Genomic DNA, 22219 nt, shown 5'->3' with positions numbered 1-22219 from the left:
GAGCATGTCTACAAGGAGCAGTGTTGCAGGAAAGCAGCATTCATCATCAAGGACCACAACCATCCAGGCTATGCTCTCTTCTTGCTGCTGCCATCAGGGAGGAGGCACAAGAGCCTCATGCCCTACACCAGCAGGTTCAGGGACAGTTATTACTCCTCAACCATAAGACTCTTGAACCAGAGGAGATAACTTCACTCGCCCCAACACTGAACTGATTCCACAATCTATGGACTCACTTTTTAAGGTTTCTACAGCTTGTGTTATGGTTTATGTATTTATTTATGTATGTATGTATTTATCTATCTATCTTTTTTTTTGTATTTGCACAGTTTGTTATCTTTTGCACATTAGTTGTTTGTCCGTCTTTGTCATTTATTCTATCGTTTTTCCTTGTATTTGCTGTGAATGCCCACAAGAAAATGAATCTCAGGATGGTATATGGTGACATTTCTGTACCTTGATAATAAATTTAATTTGGATTCGAAACTTGAACTTTCCCTTGGGGTTTCATTGGACAAGAAGCTGTGATGTACTGTGGTAGATACTCTAGTGAAGTTTAAGAGACTACTAGACAGGTATATGGAGGAATTTAAGGTGGGGGGTTATATGGGAGGAAGGTTTTGAGGGTCGGCACAACATTGTGGGCCGAAGGGCCTGTAATGTGCTGTTACTATTCTATGTTCTATATATTTCATCATTAATATCAGCCTTCACTGAGAGGTGGCTCAGACATGGAAAGTATTGTCTTGTGGATTTTGATTGTTGGTTGAGAGTTTGGTGTGAGTGGGAAGGGGTACAGCAGAGGCAGGTTGGAGAAGAATAGTGGAAAAAAAATCAATGATAGCTTGGAACTCAACCTCTGGCTGTGCACATACTGCAAGACCACTCTAATTTAATGACCAAAGCTGTGGTGATTTTTGGAAGAGGAGTCAACAATTTCCCACTTGTTCTGTAGATTGATTAGACTCCGTTGTGGAGCACATAATCGTACGCAAAGGGTAAGTGCAAAGGCAGTTGAAGTCATAACATCACATTGCTTAATGTTCACCTACACTAGAAATGTATCTGTGGTAAATCCATTGCTGAGTATCACAGCTTCCGTACCATAGTAGTCAAGATAGAGAATGGTAATGAATTTTTGAGAACAGTCTTAAACCCTCTCAGTTGATGGTATCAAAACCTTGTAAGGTCAAAAAGACAATAATGTCGACATTGATGGTGGACCCTATATTTTTTTTTTATTTGGTATGCAGTGGTTATCTATCGAGTGCCTTGACTGACAGATCTGCATTGCAAATTGGGAAGAGCTTTTCACCACACAATAAAAACTGAGAAGTCATGAATTCACAGAAAGATTTTATTGGGGATTTTGTGTGTTTCAGAAGCCTAGTTTTTTGATGGCCTTTACAGTCTCATGCTGGGGTTGTGGGGGGGAGGGGGTTGCTGAAAAACTAATGGATGAAAATAGAGCCAAGGGCACGCCAGTCAAAAGCGGGGTCCTGGGTGAGGAGATTTTCAGTGTCTTGTTACCCCACTTGTACTCTCCTGCATTCTTTGTTATGAGTAGGGTGCACTCTAGAGCTGTGGTCCGCGGCCCGGTTGTTGGGGACCACTGCTCTAGAGCATTTGGTCAGCATTTGCCAAAAAAATCCACATATATTGTGATGAGTGGCCATTTCCTGATGACCTTGATATCTTTCCTTTCATTGCCTTCTAAATTTTTTTTGTCCTAATTTGTTTCCAATCAAAGAATGCCTTGCATTTACAACTTATTTGCTCAGAATCTCCTGGTTACTCTCACCCAAGCAGACCTCACCCGACCTTTTGATCTCAATTGACTTATTTTTGCCATGACCACTCATTTTCATTTTGCAACATTAACCCATCATCTCTTTTAAACCAGATTTCCACTCTTATCCAATAGCTTAAAACCTCATCCAATGTATAAATATTCCCTGTGGTTTTGTTTGACTGTTTCTTGATAATACCAATGGGGTGCCATACAGAAAAGGAGGTTAAATTGCATGAAATCGATTACTTTAAAATGTAAACAGATTACATGATTCTCTGAAAATATTACTTAAAATGCACTTAAGAGTATTCAGGGTAATTAGTTCCATCTGGCTGAGTAAGGTCCTTCACTGAACTAAATCTGTGTTTTAAATGGTCACGCCTCTATGATACCAGACCCACGTCAACACAGATCTCAGCACTTGCGCGCACGTAGTCCTCCTGCCTTTTCCAGCCAGCAGGCGGCGGCAGGAAGCGAGCAAGGGCGACGGCGACTCTTGGCCTTCCTCGTTGGCGGCGTCGGCCAGCGGGAGGTGTGCCCCGCAGCGGGGTGAAAGGTGACAATGGCGGCGGCCTTGGTGGACGAGGAGATTAACAACGATGACTTTTACGCGCTTTTGAACGTCAGGAGGGAGGTGAGGGGGGTGCTGTGAGCTCGCTCTGGTTACCGTGTAGTCGTTTTAGTCAAGGTCAGGCGAGTGCGAGGTGGAAAAGGAAACGTCTTTATTTGCTGCTACTGGTGACACTATTGACCGCGGCTCAGTCATTGTGCGAGGGGGGCGGGCACTCCACACATACCGCTGGTCAGTTACCGCTTTTTATCGTGAAAGCGGATTCTGATTAACTGTCCAAAATCCATTCCGTTCAATCCTACGGATTCCCTCATGGCAGACAGGCAGGGTTAAAGTGTTGCAGTTGTCTGGCGGCGAGTGTAGGAAAGTTTATCTGTTCATAATCGTGAACATTGCACACATGTACAACGACACTTGTACAAATGTACATGTACAAAGTCTGCCTAGACTTTGGGAGAGTGAGCTCAACGTTGGAGTGACTTCTTTCCACTATCTACTGACTCCATCTCTCGTTGCCTACTGCGTTAGAGTGAACTGGACCATTCACGGCTAGGGCATTGTTTTAAATTTGATATAAATTATTGACCAAGTATCTACAGTAGTACGTTACTTAACGCAGGAACAACTCCTTTCACCAACCCACTCTGCTGCAAATACCCTGATCTATACCATTGTTAGTGGAAAATTAAATTGTTCCAATGTGGCTAGCTATACAATTACCTCTAATTTTAAGCTCTCTCAAATTCTGCTGTCTCTACCTTAATTTTTACCAATCCATTCACTCATGCTCTTTCTTCATGCTGACCCAAAATGTTTTACAATATTTAAATGCCTTGATATTACGATTCTTATGTTTGCATTCAAAATCCTCCATGACCTTCCCCCTCTGTCTTTAGAGGTTTCTGAAAATCTTATTTTTTTTTTGACTTAGATGATTTTAATCCTTTTGTTGTTAAAAGCCATATTTTATGTTGACTATATCCATGAAGCCCTCCATTGGTTGGTGTTGACCATGGATGTTGCATCCTAGCTCTCTATGTATATGTAAGCCAGGGCGGTACGATATGGAGAGCAAGCTGAGGCCCATGCAGCAAGCTCCCCCTCTCCACATAGCTGAAGAATCGAAAGAAATGGCAGAGACCAATACAGTTTGACACCAGCGATGTCACAGGAGTTGCCAGTCAACGTTGAACTCAATGCAGGACTGCTTTAGAAACGCTGGCTCTGGGTTTTTTCTTGGGGTTTACTCTCGAAGCCTTCCCCACAAGTGGGTATAGCTGCAAGGCAGCGAAGGTTAAGATCGTTTTTTCTTTTTCTAAATGAGCTGCCAACCACGGCTGACGAACCCCATCTGCCTGGAAGACCATATCCACAGTTAGGAACACACCGCCTAAAATAGTGTAACTTTTAAGTTTCATCTTAAAACTCCTCCTTGACTTGAGTCCATGTCTTGTGGTATTGATAATCTGTGATGTGCATTGGAGCCATTTATCATGTAGGTTATTGTTGAATTTCTAACTTGGATGCATATTTTCAGGGTATTTGTTTTTCTTGTAATGATTTGAATAATTAATACTAGGGTCTCTTAGTCACAAATGGTTTTAATTTTTTTTATATAAGAGAGTTTGAGTTTAACCAGCCTCCAGGTTGACCCTCTAGTTTTTCTAATCTGTTACAAATGAACCAAGGTTTAAATGGGTGTGAATCCATTGGATCTGGTTGGAGAAAGAGCAATTCATTGTATCTTATTTCCATGAAATTGACACTTCCATTTTGTTACTGACAATGATATAAATGGAATCATTTAAGATTTAAGCTGCTGCCTTGTAGTGGTTTTATTGAACATAAATTATGTGACAGTCTTTAGAACATAGAACAGTACAGCACAGGAACTGGCCCTTTGGCTCACAATGTTGTGCTGAACCAAATAAATTAGTAACCAAATGGCCAAATAAACTAATCGCCTGTGCCTTCACAGTTGCCATATCCTTCCATTTTCTTTACATCCATGTGCTTATCTGAATGTCTCTCAGAAGTCCCTAATGTACCTTCCTCTACCAACACCCCAGGTTGCACATTCCAGGCTTCTTCCACTCTCTATTTAAAAAGAAAACTTGTCTTTCACACCTCCTTTGAAATTATTCCCTCTCACTTTAAAAGCATGCCCTCTGCTTTTTCAGCATTTCATCCCTGGGGGAGAAAGGTACTATCTGTGCACTCTGTCTATGCTTCTCATCATCTTAGAAACCTCTTTTGGATCTCTATTCATCTATGCATCTCCGCCGCTGCAGAGAAAACAGATCAAGTTTGTCCAACCTCTCATTATAGCACATGCCCTCTAATTCAGGCAGCATCCTGGTAAATGTCTTCTGCACCCTTCCTATAATGGGGTGACCAGAACTGTGTGCAGTACTCCAGATGCAGCCTAACTAGAGTTTCTATAAAGTTGCAACACAACTTCCTGATTTTTGAACTCAGAGGCTCAACTCATAAAGGCAAGCATGCCATACATATGCCTTCTTAACCACTCTTTCAACTTGTGTAGGCACTTTCAGAGAGCTATGAACTTGGACCCCAAGATCCTTCTGGTCCTCAACACTGAAAAGGGACTTGCTCCTAACAGTGTACTGTTTCTACATTTGTTCTACCAAGGTGCAACACCTCACATTTGGCCAGGTTAAATTCCGTCGGCCATTTCTCCGCCCATATCTGCAGCTGGTCTATATCCCACTGTATTCTTTGCCAGTCATCTACACTACCTACAGCAACACCAATCTTCGTATCATCTGCAAATTTACTAACCCAGCCATCTACTATACAGTTTCATTCAGGTAATCCATGTACATCACAGACAGTAGAGGTCCCAGTTCAGATCCCTGATTACAGGCCTTCAGTGGCCCCTTTCACCACTACCTTCTGTTTTCTGTGGGCAGGCACGTTCTAACAGTGGATCCCATGCATCTTAATCTTCTGGATGAGCCTCCATGTGGGATCTTGTCAAATTCCTTATGAAACTCCATGTAGACAACATCCACAGCTCTACCTTCATCAATCACCAGCATAACCTCATCAAAAAAAACTCAAATCAAGTTAGTAAGACGCGACTTGTCCCACACAAAGCCGCGCTGACTCTCCCTAATTAGGCCACGGTTTTCCAAATGCTCATCAATACTATTCCTGAGAATTCTGTCCAGTAACTACCACTGACATGAGACTCACTGGTTTATAGTTTCCAGGTTTATTCCTGCTTCCCTTCTTGAACAATGGAACAACATCAGCTACATGCCAGTGATCTGGGACCTCGCCTTTAGCTAGGTAGGATACAAAGATATTGGTCTTCACTTGCCTCTCTCAATAATCTGGGATATATCCCATCAGGCCCTGGGGGCTTGTCCACCTTAATGCTCTTTAAGAGACCTAACTCTACCTTCTCCTTTATGTCAAAATGCCATAGCATATTAGTACTGCTCTCCCTATCCTCTAAGTCCTTCTTCTTGGTAAATACTGATGTAAAGTACTCATTAAGGACCTCACTCACATCCTCTGCATCCAAGCAAATGTTTCCCCCTTCCTTTATCCTTGAGTGGTCCCACCCTCTCCCTTATTATCTTCTTGCTCCTAGAGTTATGCAGTTTGCCAAATTTAAAGAAGTGTTTTGCCCTACAGATTCAAGACTTGATTTGATTTGTTGCTGACCAAATAATGAAGAAACTTAATAATTTAAAAACTACCACAAAACTCAACTGAGTGGAAGAAGTGGATTCTCTGGAGTAAGGAAAAGGGCTGGTTTGTGTTTATATTTTTGAAATTTATGGACTCTGAAATCCATTGCACTGTATGTCCCTATTTCATACCTGTGGCAATAGTAATTTCATGCACCTGGATCTTTTAGAAGGTTTTGACTTCCATTCATTTCAAGTCCAAGAGGTTAGTAAATTTGCAAATGTGAATGTTTGTGAACTTCCAGGGCATGTTGTTTGTGCTACTGGTGTATTATTCAAGAGAATAAGGAGAATGTTACCTAATCTGTCTGGCATCCTTGCAGCAAGTTCTCACATGCTGCCATGTTGAGTGGCTGTGACTCTCTGAGAGCCACATCCTTTCTCATAACTGCACAGGAAAATACCACTCTGCGTAGAATGTGCCCTTCCTTGCCTTGGTGTGAAGGTGCTGCTTCAAATGTGAAAAGCACCTTGGAAAACAACTGTGAAGATTAAAAATAGAAAATACTGAAATCACTTAGCAGGTCAGGCAACATCTTGTGGTGAGAGAAATGGGTAGACATTTTGAATTGATTAAAGCTACATAAAACATTGAGTTCCTGTTTTACGTCCTGAGTGCACCCTCCATTTAAGCTGACTTAATCTTGGCTACCCACTCTCCTGCTCCGCTGATTGGTATCTGGTCGGCATTTAACTCTTGACATTTGCTCGGTCACTAGGAGCGTTGCGTATGCAGGGCCTTTAAGGATCCCACCCTTCCATCCAGCATCCTCTTTGACTTTCTACCATCAGGCAGGAGACTCCGATGCATAAAAACAAGAACGGTCAGAATGGGAAACAGTTTCTTCCCCTCAGGCCATCAGGCTTCTGAACTCCTTGTTGCATCATATTCAAAGTGTCACTGGTTAATCTGCTCCATATCTTATAGTTTTTAGTTTGTTATTTATGCGAGATTCATCTGTAGATTTTATCCTTACTTTCATAAGGTATTGTGTGTTATGTATACTACCGTGCTTTTACACTATGGTTCGGAGAAATGTCTCATTTCTATATACATTATACACATGTATATAGTTAAAAAACAATAGACTTGACTTTGTAGTAACCCGTGGGGTCAGGCAAGTTCTTGGTCTTTGTTGATGTGCTAAGTTCCTGCAGGATTGTGAGGAGCAAATCGACGAGATTTCTGTTCCCAGTCACTGTTTGTGACTTACCCCACCTCCGCATTATGAAGAATGCAGGACTTGACTGCATTGTCCTCTATGGATCAATATTGCCAGCGGAATGCAACTTGACTGAAAGAGGAGGAAGGGGACTGAAGAAAATATCATGTACCCACTGTGATATTTTCTCAGAATCTTACTGACAGTAGTGAATTGACTGATACATCTGTCTGCTGAGTTAGATGGTTGTAGTACGTTGCATTTTGTAACCACTTCAGACATCATTCATCAAATATTGAATACCTGACCTTAAGGAATCAACAGTGATGGACGATTCCATCAGTTGCCTCAATGAATTCAATATTCACAAAAAATGAAACTGTTCACTTATACCACATAATCGATCTATTATTAAACAATTTGTCAGATAACTGGAGACAGAAGGTCATTTGTGAAGGGACTATTAAGAGAGCTTCACTTCTAATTCAGTTTTATCTTAATAAATGTGCAATAACGTTGTCTGCATTAAAGGTTCAAGTAATATGTTTTGTCTTTTGTTCTCCTGAACAAAAACTTCTGCATTCTTTGTGGGATTAGTCCTCTCATACTTCTGAGGAGTGCAAATGAAATGAAAAGCATTTCTGTGCTGTTCAGAGTTGTTTTCATTATGGGATTTAATCTTAACTTCAATCTCAATGGCCTTTGTTAAGGTTTGCCCATGGTGTTACCATATTCTGTGACGTGGCTTTAAAGGCAAGTGCTGAGTCTCTGAGTCAGCCTGTTTGACAAAGTAGGTGAAGAGGTTGGATGTGACGTCGAAGAGTTAATTGAAGGTTTTCACCCAGGTCCAGGCTGTGATGTGATTGATTGCGCAGCTTCAACTGCTAATCATGCATCATTGTCTGGGACTGCTGCTTGGATTCAAGGGAGGTTGTGAATGATAAAGAGAAGAAATATCCTCTCAAGTAATGTATTACCTTTCCAAAAAAATAACTGTAGGTTACTCAGTGTCAGTTAAGTGGGTTAATATTTTGGAAGTGTGCACTTCATGCTAACTGAAAAAGCCTATGCTCAAAGCAGCAAACTGAAAATTTACAACAGCACTCTGACCAATGTTAAATTTTATTGTTTTGTGCAAAAAGTTGCCATTTTCCAAACTGGGAAATTGGCAGTGTTAACAGCTTGCCCAAAATCATTTTGTACAGAATACAGTTGGAGAATTGTTTACTAAAATACTCACTGTTGAATTCCAGCTCCAGATCATTTAAAAATAATCAGAGATTTTTGTTCTCCTTATGGAGTATGTATGTATGTGCTTTTTTTAAAAGCTAAAATAATGTCAATTTGTTTTGCTCAAGACTTGTGGGTTATTTAATTATTTATTTAGATATGGTGTGAAACAAGCTCTTCGAGCCATGCTGCCCAGCATTCCCCCGATTTTTGTTTTTAATCAAAGGCTAATCATGGCACAAATTACAATAACCAATTAACCTACGTACTGATACATTTTTGGACTGTGGGAGAAAACCAGAGCATCCGGAAGAAACTTACACAATCACAGGGAAAACCTACAAACTCCTTACGGGCACTGGCGGGAATTGAACCTGGTCGTTGGTACTGTAAAGCATTGTGCTAACCACTACGCTACCATGCCACCCTTATCGCATCATCATATCTTCATTTCCCAAGACTAAAGTGACCTGACAGAGGACTTTGATTTCAAAAGTCTTCTGATTTCCAGCATTTGCAGATTTTTCTCTTGTTTCTGAATGGGGGGGGAGGGCTACCCATTTACTCACCATTCCTCCTTCTGCACCCAGTGGCACGGAATAACTCTGACATTAGTCTCCATTTACTCCGAATATCTTAACCAAGGCTTGGATCCAGAGTCTACCGACTTCACAGGTGTTTTCTCAAAAAACAAAATTTAAAACAAACACTGAATCTTCACAACAAATGGATGGAGTGTAGAGCTGCAGGGACTTACATGTTGCAGATAGAAGCCAGTAGAGGTCACAGATTAATCTTTGGCTTCTAAGTGATTCTTGAATAAACTCTTGGGTCAGTTTTTCTTGATAACCCAGTGTGCTTGCTCACTGAACCCATAATGATGAAGAGACAATTGGTTACGACTGAGGTTCTCTCAGACTCAAAAAGTATGATACTGCACAGGAAATCTGAATTGAAAACCAAGTGCTCAATGTGCTGAGCAGTTTAGGCAGCTTCTATATGGAGACTATCGGCAAACACTTCAGCTTGAGGATCGTTCATCAAGATGTAGAGAAATTAGAATGTAAACACATTTTAACTTGCAGAGGAAGAGGAGGAGCTTGGCTCTGAATGAGGACATATTAAATGACACAACTGGTAGTGTTAGCTGAAAGAGGGTGGTAAAGACTGGTCACTAAAGTTGTCTAGAGGGAGGAAAGAAGAGAGGAAGTAAATGAAATCTGAATTTATGGGGTCGGGGGGAGGCTACTGCACAGGACCAAAAGAAGCTACAGAAAGTTGTAAAATTAGTCAGATCCATCTTGGGTACTGACCTCTGCAGTATCCAAGACATCTTTAAGGAGCAGTGCCTTAGAAAGGTGGTGTCCATTAATAAGGACCCCCATCACCCAGAGCATTCCCTCTTCTTATTGTTAGGATCAGGGAGAAGGTACAGAAACCTGAGGGCACACATTCAGCAATTGAGGTACACTTTCTTCCCCTCTGCCATTCGATTCTTAAATGGACATCAATCCCATGAACATTAGCTCACTTTTTTTTACATTATTTCTGTTCTGCACTATTTGTGATCTAACAATATACATATATATATATATATATTTACAGTAATTGGTGTACTTATTTTTTCCTTCCTTATTATGTATTGCATTGTGCTGCTGCTGCTGCTGCATTAAACTAATTTCATGACGCATGCCGGTGATAAAAAACCTGATTCTGAGATGTTTTAAGAATTGAATATTTTAAATTGGATGTGCTGTAGCTTATTATCTGATCCTTTTGAATTTAGTATTACTTGCACTATTTCCTTCAACTCTGACCTCTGTCTCTGCCAGAGTACTCTTCCAACAAAGTTCAAAATAAGTTTGAGGAATTAAGTCCCATTTTTGACTCAGCACATTATATTTGAGTCCACGTTTGAATTAATGATTTCAGATAATCTGCCATTCCAGATTTGTATTTCCACAGATCCATCATTCAGTCTTTATTCCCCTCTCCACTTTGAGTAATTTCAAATATCATTAATCTTTTTACATTGCCCTTGGCATACCATTAATTACTTACTCGACTTCACTCCTGTCGACCAGTTGACATCACCATCACTTGTCTCATTCAGTTGCTCTTCATTTCTACTCTTATTTCAGTTTAATTCTTGCTCTTTCCATCTCTCATTTCTCTCCTTGTTTCACTCTAATTTTTCTAGATGAATAATTATCAGCTTGAAATATTAACTCTGTCTGTCTACAGATATTGCCTAATCTGCACTTTTACAAATTTTCTAAAATGTTCTGTTTTCACTAAGGCCCACCTGTGAAGAACTATCCCTGGATGAAATTAATGATGCCTCTTGGATCTGTGACCCAATAAAATCTTCAGGGAAAGGATGAAGTGGTGGTAGAGGGAGATGTGGGGTTGGAATTCTAGACAAAAATCATACTTACACTTTTATACTAACTGCTGTGGAGGATTAAGAAAGTATTGTCTGGCTAGTTACTGTGACTTTACTGATACACTCCTCCTAGATAAAATGGTAGAAGACAAGTTAACCTCTTGAGTTTCTGAGTTTTGAAGTACTACATCTACCAACAGTAAACTTCCAAAATGTTGGGGGAGAGGGGAAATTGTGGCAAACAAATCGCTAAGTCAAATATATCAATGACTACAAAAAAAAGTTAATTACAGAATGTAGCAAGTTTTTTTAAATCAGAATTGCTTTTAAACTTATTGATTCCTTTTGAGACAACATGTTTTCTGTGGGTGTTTAATTGTGTCGAAGCCAGCCAAATTCCAAGTTTTATCACTGTGCTAAAATGAAAACAGAAAATGCTGGAAATACTCAGCCCATGAAAGAGAGAGTCTTTTATCTGTGAAGAGAGAGTTAGTTCATGTTTAGGGTCTTGGACCATTCATCTATGGGGTTTTGAATTGACTCCAATTTGGTAATTACCAATCCTTTCAAATATTGTCTCTTCTATTAGACAGGATGGAGTATATACGGAGTTGTGGTATTTTTAATTAAACATGAGTTATATCAATGGAATATGTGGTCAGTGGAAGCAATTCCTATTGGTTCATAGAAATGCATATCAGTTGTTTCTCAGAGAGGTTTTCTGGTGATATGTTTGAACTAGTTTGGGTCAACATAATTGTAGCTTGTTGGGAAAGAATAGATATATTAGCTTCATTTGTCACATCTACATTGAAACATAGTAAAACGTATTGTTTGTGTTAATGACCAGCGCAGTCCAAGATGTGCTGGGGGCAGCCTGCAAGTGTTGCCATGCTTCCAGCACCAACATAGCAACGTACTGGCCCTGGCTCGCATGTTTTTGGAATGTGTGAGGAAACCCACATGATCGTGGAGAAAAAATGCAAATTCCTTGCATACAGCAGTGGAGATTGAATCCCGATCTTACAGCAGGCTCTGTGAAGTGGTATGTTTACTGATGCACGACCATGCTCTGCTGCAATGGATGACATTGGCACGATGGTTCCCAAAGCTCCTCCATTCTGCAGGTCTTTGCCTGATTCTGGTATCGGTCAGTTGATATCAAGTGATTGCAGTGATTAATCAACAACAACTTGCGTAGATATCAGCATAGTCGAAGTTGTAGCAGATGAGTTTTTGAATCATGATCCCATTGATCTTGAGTTTCCTTCCTTTAACCAGGAGGCCAGTGATAGATCTGCAGTCATCATTTTGAAGACATTCGTCGTGAATTCAGGAACTGGTTTAACAAGCTAGGCCACAGAATGGTGTATTCATCCAGCAATATAGTGTTCGTGTCAGAGCCTCGGGTCATCAGAATAAATAACTCCCTACATGTCTCCTACTCCATAGTTCTAAGCAATCTATGGGAAAGCTTGGGTTGAAAACAGACACCTGGTATCCAACATAGCAACTCAGCTTCAAACTGCATTTGAAAACTGTAAAGAGGACAAAGACTGATCTACAGATAGGCAGTTGAGAACATCCTAACTTGTTGCATTACTGTGTGATGCAGAAACTGCACTGCAGCGGATGGGGGGGGTACTGTAATTAAAACTGCCCAATGCACCACCATCAAGGACGTTTATACTCAGCGGCTACTTCCTTAGATTACGGGAGTGGAACCATTGTGATCTACTGCTGTAGCTCATTCCACTTCGAAGTTCAATGTGTTCGATGCATTCAGAGATGCTCTTCTGCACAGCACTGTTGTAATTTGTGGTTACTTTAGTTCCTGTTAGCTTGAACCAGTTTGGCCATTCTCTTCTGATGTTTCAGGTTGAGGCTCTTCATCAGGACATTGTGTTTTATTGGATTGCTTTTATATTTCTTGTGTTTTGTTTTTGTGTTCTTTATGCTTATTGTGTTTTCTTTATGCCGCATTGGATCCATTTCGTTCTCCTTTACACTTGTGTACTGAAGAATGACAATAAACAATCTTGAATCATGGCCAGTGTAACCATCTGATGCCTCAGTGACAGGTAACTTGAGAAAACCTCATCAAATCATGAAATAACCTCATCAAATCATGAAATACATTCTCACATCCTGCCCAACGCAAGTCCCTGGGCAACATCTCGGAGCTGCATTTAATATTGAGCAGGACTCGGAACGAATTAAGAGTCTTGAAATTAAAACTGTGCCAGTTTCTGCACCTAAGTCTTATGAAAGAAGAAGACCTGCTAAAGCTCTGTGCCCAATTGTAAGGACTGAACTAAAATTAAGATTAAAAAAAGAATATTTTTCTCCCTTTGGACCTGTCATCCTACAAATGTTAAGAATGGAAAAAGAATGGAGATAAAATTGGCAGGCAGAAAGGTATGAGAAGGTAGCATCTGATATTAATTTTAATTTTCCCCTAAGCTTCCTCCTAAATCCCAGTGAAAATTCTCTTTGAAACATGAAAATTACTATCCTTGTGCCATTCAAGAGTGTTTCCCTAGATGGTACCTAGTGTAGCCCTGGTCTGTGTCATAATGCCATATACTTAGTTGCATTGACCCAGGGAACCGTGGCATTGTTTGCCAGGATCTAAGGATTGCTGATAATTCCAGCAGCTTTTGACGTTAAGAATGTGGTGTTGGTTCACGTAGAATCTGTGTGATCTCTGTGTATCTGTGCAGGTAATCAACTTTGAACTTCCAACCCGAGAGGGCTTTCTTTGCTTTGCTGCTTCCAGTGCTTCCACCACAGAGCTCTACTTCCATCAGCTGAAAGTCCTCTTTAATTTCTTTTCCAATGAGGCTGTTGCAGTACTAGGTTGCAAAATCTTTTTGGCGGGCATCTGAAAGCTAGAAGATTGAATCCAATGTTTCCATTGGTATAAGTAGTTCCAGTTCTGTTTTCACCTGTCACCTTCCCAATCCGTTGATCCTTGCTCAGTCTCAGGTTACAAGAGATTACAAGTCTCAGTCTCAAGAGATTTAGAACTGAGTTGAAGGAGAAATTTTTTTCCTCAGCTGGCGAGCCCATGGAATTCGCTACCATGGAGGGATGTAGAAGACAAGACACCAAGTAAAGTTAAAGTTGCTAGATCAATTTATTTCCGTGTTTGATATCGAGGGATTTGGGGAAAGAGTAGGAATGCTGTATTGAAATAGGTGATCAGCTGTGGTGGTATTGAGTGATAGAGCAGGATCGAAAGGCTGAATGGCTGCTCCTGCTCTCTGATACAATCAGAATCAATGACCCATTCCAAAATTGTTTGTTCGGGCCACAGTAAATTGGATCAGACAATTGAGTGATGTGTTGATAATATCCCAGGTCAATAGGAATTAACTTTACTCTTTTATTTTTAATGATGCGTGATTAATCTTTTGATTGCAGGCCACACAAGAAGAATTGAAGGCTGCTTATCGCAGGCTATGTATGTTCTATCATCCAGACAAACATCGAGACCCTGAACTGAAACAACAAGCAGAGACTCTCTTTAACCTTGTGCATCAGGCATATGAAGGCAAGTACCTTTTGGCATTAGAGGAACATACTGAGGCACTTTACATTAGCTCCTTTTTCCTTTGCCCTTTTTCTCAGTTCGGCTTGCTCAGCGTATAACATGTAATAATCACATTATTCATATAGTTTTTCCTAAGAGCAGAGTGTTGTGAACCAGTTCGTTGGCTAGTAAAGCACACACTACCCTTTATCATTAGATGGCCAAATCACAGATTATCTGCTCTGAAGGCAGAGACTCAGTTTGAAAGTCCCTTTTTTTTAAATTGGTGCCTTTTTGTTCTTAGTCTTCTGTTTACTAAGTTGTGATAACATTTCAGATTCCATTTTTTCATATTTACTCTTTCTCTCTGGCCTATTCCTATCTTTCCGACTGACTTTCTCACGCTCTCTCCACTAAAGTCATGCCACAATTTAGATAGCAACTCCATGTGCAAATTATAGCATCCTGTGTTTCTTACATTATGTCTTTACTAGTTCTTAAACACTTCCTTTTCTGAATGTTTACTTTCTCCCTCTATTTCTCTTGGCAGTACTTAGTGATCCTCAGAGCCGAGCCATCTATGACATCTATGGTAAAAAGGGCCTGGAAATGGAAGGATGGGAGGTAAGGCACCATTTCCAATGCCAGAGCTTCTCCCTCAAATCGACTAAAGTGACACTAACACATGCAGAATGCTGCAGGAACTCAGCAGCTCAGGCAGCATCTGTGGAAAGGAATAAGCGGTCGAAATTCAATGCTGAGACCTTTCATCAGAACATTATCAGAAAGTTACATTACCTTTCTGTACTGGTTTTAAGGATGCGTGAAAGTGGTTTGAGTCATAGTAATCTAGTTCCAAGTCAGTGTGAGACTTGTAAATCAGCATTTATTTAATTATTCTGTTTCGTTGGTGACAGTATCATTTATTTTCAAATGCATGGTGCAAGTGTTTGAAGTTTGATTGTGAGCTGATTAATTGAAATTTGTGTATAAGATAATGCTCAGGATTATATTCATTTGTATATTCTGTCCTGTAAGTCATCAAGCACCCTGGCATTCAAGGAATCAAAGCTAGGGAAATAAATAAAGATCTTCAAATGTTTTTTCCTGCTTTGGAAGATATCTGACTGAATTTGCAGAAGGGATGTCCCTTGATCTCTGTGATTCTTGTGCAGGTGAATTGAACAACATAGGGTCTCATTTATTGACTTCATATCTAATTCCTTGATTTTTCACCCCTTCCTTTCACCTGTTTACTACCTCAGTCTATTTGTAACTCTGTAACTGGAAACTGATCTGAAACAGGATGCTGCCCTTTTAAAAATATTATTATGACTATGAGTAACCTTTAAGTGCCCTTGTGGTGGGCCACCTCATTCAAGTGCTGTTGCCTTTGTGCTGTTGCTGCTGCATAATGGTATTGGTTTGGGTATTTCAGGAGAGTGAATGAGGAATACTGAAGGAATATGATATTTATCCTAACTTAGGATGGTATTATCGAAGCATTTTTGCCTTTGTCCTTTTGTAAATCCAACCCAACCCAGCTGAGATCAGCCACAAGAGTGCAGGATTTTGAGAACTTCCTTGGCTGGCTGAGATATTTTCTCACTGCATCAACCAGGGAATGCTGTTCGCAGATTCAGTGTGGGAGTTAATTAGAAATCATTTCACTGAGAAATGAAGAAAACTGAAAATTAAGACTTGTTGAATGCAAGTAACTGGTTATATGTTTTATGTTATTATTACAGATAGTGGAAAGGAAGAAAGCAGCAGCTGAAATTCGAGAGGAGTTTGAGAGACTGCAACGAGAAAGGGAAGAGAGGCGACTACAACAAAGGACAAACCCCAAGGTGAGTAAAGACAGGATGGTAGAGAAATGAGAGGTCTCTATTTCTGCATGCTCCATCTATTCATTCTTTCACTGTCCCTGGATGTGCCCTCCTCCTGGCAAATATGAGAGCTGTTGGATGTGGATAAAAGAATAAGTTCTCTGCCTTGATTTTGTTTGGCTATTGTCAGGTTGGATGCAGGGCATGTTTAAACTTTATGCCCAAACAGACATCCGATTCTTAAATCTTTAATTTGTTTGGTGTTGAGTGTCCAACATGCTTAGCCTGGAGTATTAAAGACAGGGCACCCTCTGACTTTTTGAAGTAGTAAATTCCAAAAGGATGAACTCTGCAGGAGGGGAACACAAAACAAATCCGTGAACATGAATGGAATTGTGTCCTAATTGCTCGAGACACAAAGCATTTGATTGTAGTCCCTGACCAAGATTTGTGATTGAATTTTCCCTGATTTTGTTAGAGTGTAATTATTTGAGCCTTGTCTGTAGCTTTGGATATTTATGAAAACTCACTCTTATTCATAACATGTTATCAATCACAATCCCAGTGACAGTATCGCCATTTAATGACCAAACAAGCCTTTGGCTTTTAAAGTGCATTGCTTTCCATGTGATTTTCTATGTGCCAGTATGCCAGGTTCACTTAGTGTTCTGCATAAGTATGCATAAAGAAATTTATAATAATAGCATTTTAAATTAGAACATGATGTGAGGCTTGGAAACAGGACTGAATTACTAATATGCTCTCCAGGCTAATGATCATTTTTCCTTGAACCCTGCCTTTTCTTTCAGACTCTGTCTTGACTCCTTATTGTATATCACAGGAGAAGGACTAGTACACATATAAATTTAAGCCCATAATATTTTTGATTTGAAGGACTGCATTCATCATCGGTGGTTTGAAATATCAAGTAATATTCACTTGAAAGTTCCTGTTCTTTATTTTCTTGCAGGGTACGATAAGTGTTGGTGTTGATGCCACAGATCTGTTTGACCGCTATGATGAAGAATTTGAACAATCAGGCAGTGGATTTCCTCAGATAGAGATAAATAAAATGCACATTTCGCAATCCATCGAGGTACGAAGCCACAGAAAGCACAGGTGTCCCTCACACCATGGGTCCTCCTTGTATTACTATATGTTTGAGAATTTTGTTTTAGATTTCTTATGAAAATTTGTGATAAAAATTGTTTTGGAACTTACTGGTAACACTGTCCTCATAGTCTATTGTGCCAATATGAATATGAGAGCTGTGGCCAGCAGTGAACTCTCCTTATTGCAGGTTCTCCTTTCACCATCCAAAATTCTCCAGGAAATATTTGAGATGTGTGCAAACTGCCATATCCTGACTGGTTTTGAAGAACCAAGCCATGATAGTTCAGTAATTAAATGCATAATGCAGTAATAAGCTTCACAGACCATGAAAAGTCAAGGTCCAGCTCTAGTATGTGCCAAATACATCTATCTTGGCTAGGAAGATGGTTAAGCTGTAGCCTTTGTACAGTGAATCATTGGTAGCCAAGAGATTCAAATATCCTTTCTTGGGCACTTCATCTGTCTGCTCCTTTAGGACATGCTATCTATTTTGTGCATTAGAAATCTGTTTGCTTTCTACAATGCTTTTGGTGAAATTGAATTTTTTGCGTTTGTAATTATCAATGTTTGCATACATCAAATTCTGTTATGAAGTTACAGGGATTGGATTCTACACAGGTTAGTAGATGCAGGAACCGTTTTGGCACTGAAGTACACACTAGGATTGTACTCTGGTCTCTGCTCAATTAATCTTTTATTTGGAGTGGGTTTTGGGAATGGACCATAATTGAATTTGCCTTTGGGAAGGCAAAGGTTGCTGGTTTTATTGTCCTATTTATCGCTACCTGTAGGGGAAGGATTGTGTGTGTAGGTTTTACATTTATGGGAAATTTTGTGTTTGGATGCATTGCCATTCACAGTCAATAAATTCCCACTTGAAAATGGTGCATGAGAGCTTGGAAGCTTGGATCTGCAATGGGTTTGCATCTTCAGAAGGAACAATTAGGAAAGAAAGGGAAGTTAAAGATATTCTAACTTGACCTCATGTTTTTCCACCAAGGCTCCACTAACTACAACGGATACAGCTGTTTTGGCTGGGAGCCTCTCAACGCAGAATGGCAATGGTGGTGGCTCAATCAATGTTGCCTTAAGGCGGGTAACCTCTGCAAAAGGGTGGGGCGAGGTAAGGACTGAATCTTGATATTTTGCAATAAACTGCAATATTGTGCAGTTTATTGGAATTTCTTTACAATTACTGTTCTCAAAAAAGTGTTGACTTTGAATTTGCATTATGCTTAGATGTAGAAAATATGTGTTAGCTGGCCAGCAGTAAATGATGCTCTTTAGTTCATTCCATCACACAAGTGGAAAATTACAGAAGTGTTATTCAATTAGAAACATTTAATCCATGTATCATGCTATGCAGAAGTCCTTGTTCTATTGGAAGACAATTTATTTGATTGGCACATTGTGTTCTAACTTTTACTGAAAGGCAGTAAATGCCTAGAAGTTGTGGAAGAATGCTTGGGTGATTCCAAGGGAATTTGGCAGTTGACATACAAATGACAGGCTTTCAAAATTCTGTTTACATAAGTGAAAATACTTGCCTTGCTCAAGCTTTTCTGTGACCCTTGATTAGTAATTTGGTTATGCAAGTTTCAGGTCACTAGAGATTATAACTAATTCCACTACAGTGTACTGATATCAATTGATTTTTTTTTGTGGAACCATTCGTATTTATCCAACCAACACAATATTTTGCTTCCTTTTGACTGTTGTGCAATATTCTCCAAATATCCTATAGCTGTTAGCTACCTTATTGTGTACTTCATCTGGTAGTGTCACATTGGTTGTGGTACAAGGTCAATTTTTTGAACAAGAGCAATGTCTTGTTTTTAAAGGTTACATGCTATCATGCCCACTAACTCACGGAAAGTTGCCCTGCTTTTTAATAACTGGAATGGATTTTAGAAGTAAAACATTTAGGGTTGGAGATATGTACTTTCTGACACTCAACTGATAGCTGTGTAGGTGAAATCGCAATGAAGTTTTTGGGTGGGGAGGGGGAGGTGCAACTCATCGTGCCAGTCGTGCGTACAATGAAAAATGACATGAATTCACAGGGAAACTTCTCACACTGAATGTCTATTGTTGTCCAGGAGGACTCCCTGGTGCATTTCACATAACATCCTAGGATCGTTTATGTTTGTCTAATTCAGCAGAACCTCTCAGACACCTTTCAGCCTGAGCCTATACACTCAGTGGCCACTAATTAAGTACAGGAGTGTACCTAATAAAGTGGTCACAGGAGTGTAACCCAAGGTGATCTTCTGCTGTAGCCCATCCATTTCAGGGTTTGACTTGTGCATTCAGAGATGTTCTTCTGCACACCACTGTTGTAATGCATGGTTATTTGAGTTATTGTTGCCTTCTTGCCAACTTGCACCATTCTGGCCATTCTTTTCCGACCTCTCTCATTAACAAGGCATTTTTGCCCACAGAACTGCTGGTTACTGGATTTTCTTTTTGTTTTTCACACCATTCTCTGTAAATTCTAGAGACTGCTGTGCCTGTGCATGAAAATCCCAGCAGATCAACAGTTCCTGACATACTCAAACCACACCGTTTGGCATCAGAAATCATTCCATGGTGGAAGTCACTTTGATTACATTTCTTCCCATTCTAATGTTTGGTTTGACCAACAACTGAACCTCTTGACCATGTCTGCATGCTTTTACACATTGAGTTGCTGCTACGTGTATAGCTGGTTAGATATTTGTATTACTGAACAAGCATACCTAATAAGTGTGTGTATTTAAGTCCTGGAGTTGAATGCAAGCCCATCATTGCTAACTTAAAGGTGAGTGCCTCTAACTCACAATGGGTGTTCAAAATGAGACTGATTGAACTCTTGTTGAAGTGGGCACATAAATTATTGCAGGGTCTATAATGTTTTATTGTAGCTCAGATGCCTGCATTTTGTGTTCAATAGCTGGAATTTGGAGCTGGAGATGTTCAAGGACCTTTACTTGGGATGAAAATATTTCGAAACCTCACTTCACAAAGGTAAATGATGTAAACAGGTCACATGGTTATATTTCATAACAGCCATGTTGTCACTGCTATTTTATTCTGTGTTGGAAGAATGGGCAGATGTTTTTTGACAATGGAAAGATTTAGATTTCCATTGTTCTTTTCGTGAAAAGATGCTTTCTGGTTAAGATTTTTGCCTTGTTGTTTTGGATATGATAAAGCTTGCAGATGATATAAAAATCATGGGAGTTGTGTATAGTGGGGAAGTTTGTTGAAGGATTCAGCAAGATGTAAACCAATTAGAAATGACAGACTGAGTTTAATCCAGACATCTGAGAAGTGTCCAGTACTAAAGGACATAGGTTTAAGGTATGGGGAGAATGGTTAAAGATGATGTGTGAAGCATTTTTTTTTTATGTGGCTGACACCTGGCATGCTCTGTCAGGGGAAGTGGTGGAAGCAGGTATTATAGCAATGTTTAAGAGGTGTGAACAAGGAATGGAGGATTGGAAGAATATGAAGGAGTGTGTGTGGTTTGCATTGGCCTCAGGTTTAACACAGACATTGTGGGCCAAAGTGCCTGTTCATGTTTGTGTTGCTCCATTTGTTTCCGTCTGAGAAACCCATTTTGACAGTATCTACTCCATTAAATCACTTAATTGCTTTAAATATCCCAACCAGCCTTCAATTTCCTAAATTTAAACTGGGCTTATCTAACTTATTCTTTCATAAATTGTTTTTTTTTAAGCCTCAATGGAGAATTGATGATTCACCTCTTCCAAAATTATTCTGTCCTTCTTGAGGGTTGACAGGCAAATGATCACTGCCTTTAGGATTCTGAAGAGACTAGAAAATATACTCTATGACCCGCTATCTTTACATTTGTCCAAAACTAAAGCTGCAGAAGAGAAGAGGAATTAAATTGAAAATTAACCTGAAAGAAACTTAAATCAGTGAATGAAATCATTACAGTAAAACTCTGGTAATCTGGATGATCAGGATTTTGGTGATGTCGGACTGGCAGATTTTCCATTTGGGTTAGGCTGACCGGTGTGAATTGTCGTTGATTACTCCTGATGAATGGTTAGTAATTTAAAGGAATAGAAAAGTCAAGCAAGATATGAGATTTTTATTTTAACACACAACTGTCTTTGGCTACAAATATTCTCTTCATTTTCCTGGTCCCACACAGTTTTATTACCACTCACTGCGCATTACAGTTTTCATCTCGTGGAATCCGCCCTGGGCTGACGACAGTTCTTGCACGAAACCTAGATAAGAATACGATGGGTTACCTGCAGTGGCGCTGGGGCACACAGTCCGCAATGAATACCAGTATAGTGCGGGACACCAAAACCAGCCATATAACAATAGCACTACAGGTAAGATTAAATTTATATGTTTTAAAATATATGTACAGATTTTTTATGATCTTGGTAACATACCAAAAACATTTTCTATTGTTCACTTTGATTCATTCCTTTTCCCACTCACCTGTCGCTCCTTACTGCTTGTGACCATCTTATGAATTGATACTGAGGTTTCAAACTGTTTCCCCTCTCAGTTATCTGGTGTCAACATTCCCAAGGCAGTTGCACCTGAGATGTAAAGTTCCCCTGGACCATCCCAACGTCAGAACACTTAACTATAATGTCTATCGCATTTTTCTAATTTCAGAAATACTCAGTTTTGACAGACTGGAATTGTCAACTTGTCCAAGAAGAGGTGATTTTTTTTGTGGGTTGATTTCAAATCCATTTTACTTTGGATATTTAAGCCTGTGGTTAAAAGGACTATTATTCTATCAATATGGCTTAAGATTGAACCAATATCCATGAAGTGAAATGAGTGCCTGACCCACTTTGCCACCAGTTTCTACCTCATTATTAAAAGTATTTTGAGTAA

The 22219-nt window shown here is 39.8% G+C and overlaps 1 protein-coding gene across 2 annotated transcripts in view; it reads left to right on the top strand.

Annotated features, from left to right (window-relative positions):
* Positions 1–2307: 2307 nt before the first annotated feature.
* Positions 2308–22219, top strand: part of LOC140718388 (dnaJ homolog subfamily C member 11) — a 38950-nt gene continuing 19038 nt past the window's right edge. Inside the window, exons 1-8 of one of the 2 annotated variants that reach the window (XM_073032062.1) lie at positions 2308–2426; positions 14291–14420; positions 14950–15023; positions 16148–16249; positions 17199–17324; positions 18342–18464; positions 20274–20347; positions 21507–21696. In XM_073032062.1, coding sequence (XP_072888163.1) covers positions 2355–2426; positions 14291–14420; positions 14950–15023; positions 16148–16249; positions 17199–17324; positions 18342–18464; positions 20274–20347; positions 21507–21696 — 891 coding nt within the window. In that variant the 5' untranslated portion in view covers positions 2308–2354. Of the gene's footprint in view, positions 2427–14290; positions 14421–14949; positions 15024–16147; positions 16250–17198; positions 17325–18341; positions 18465–20273; positions 20348–21506; positions 21697–22219 lie in introns of those variants that run through there. The other variant, XM_073032063.1, reaches the window with a different exon arrangement.

Source organism: Hemitrygon akajei, chromosome 29 (assembly GCF_048418815.1).
Source record: "Hemitrygon akajei chromosome 29, sHemAka1.3, whole genome shotgun sequence".
Lineage (NCBI taxonomy): Eukaryota > Metazoa > Chordata > Chondrichthyes > Myliobatiformes > Dasyatidae > Hemitrygon > Hemitrygon akajei.
This window is presented reverse-complemented; position numbering and strand designations above follow the sequence as displayed.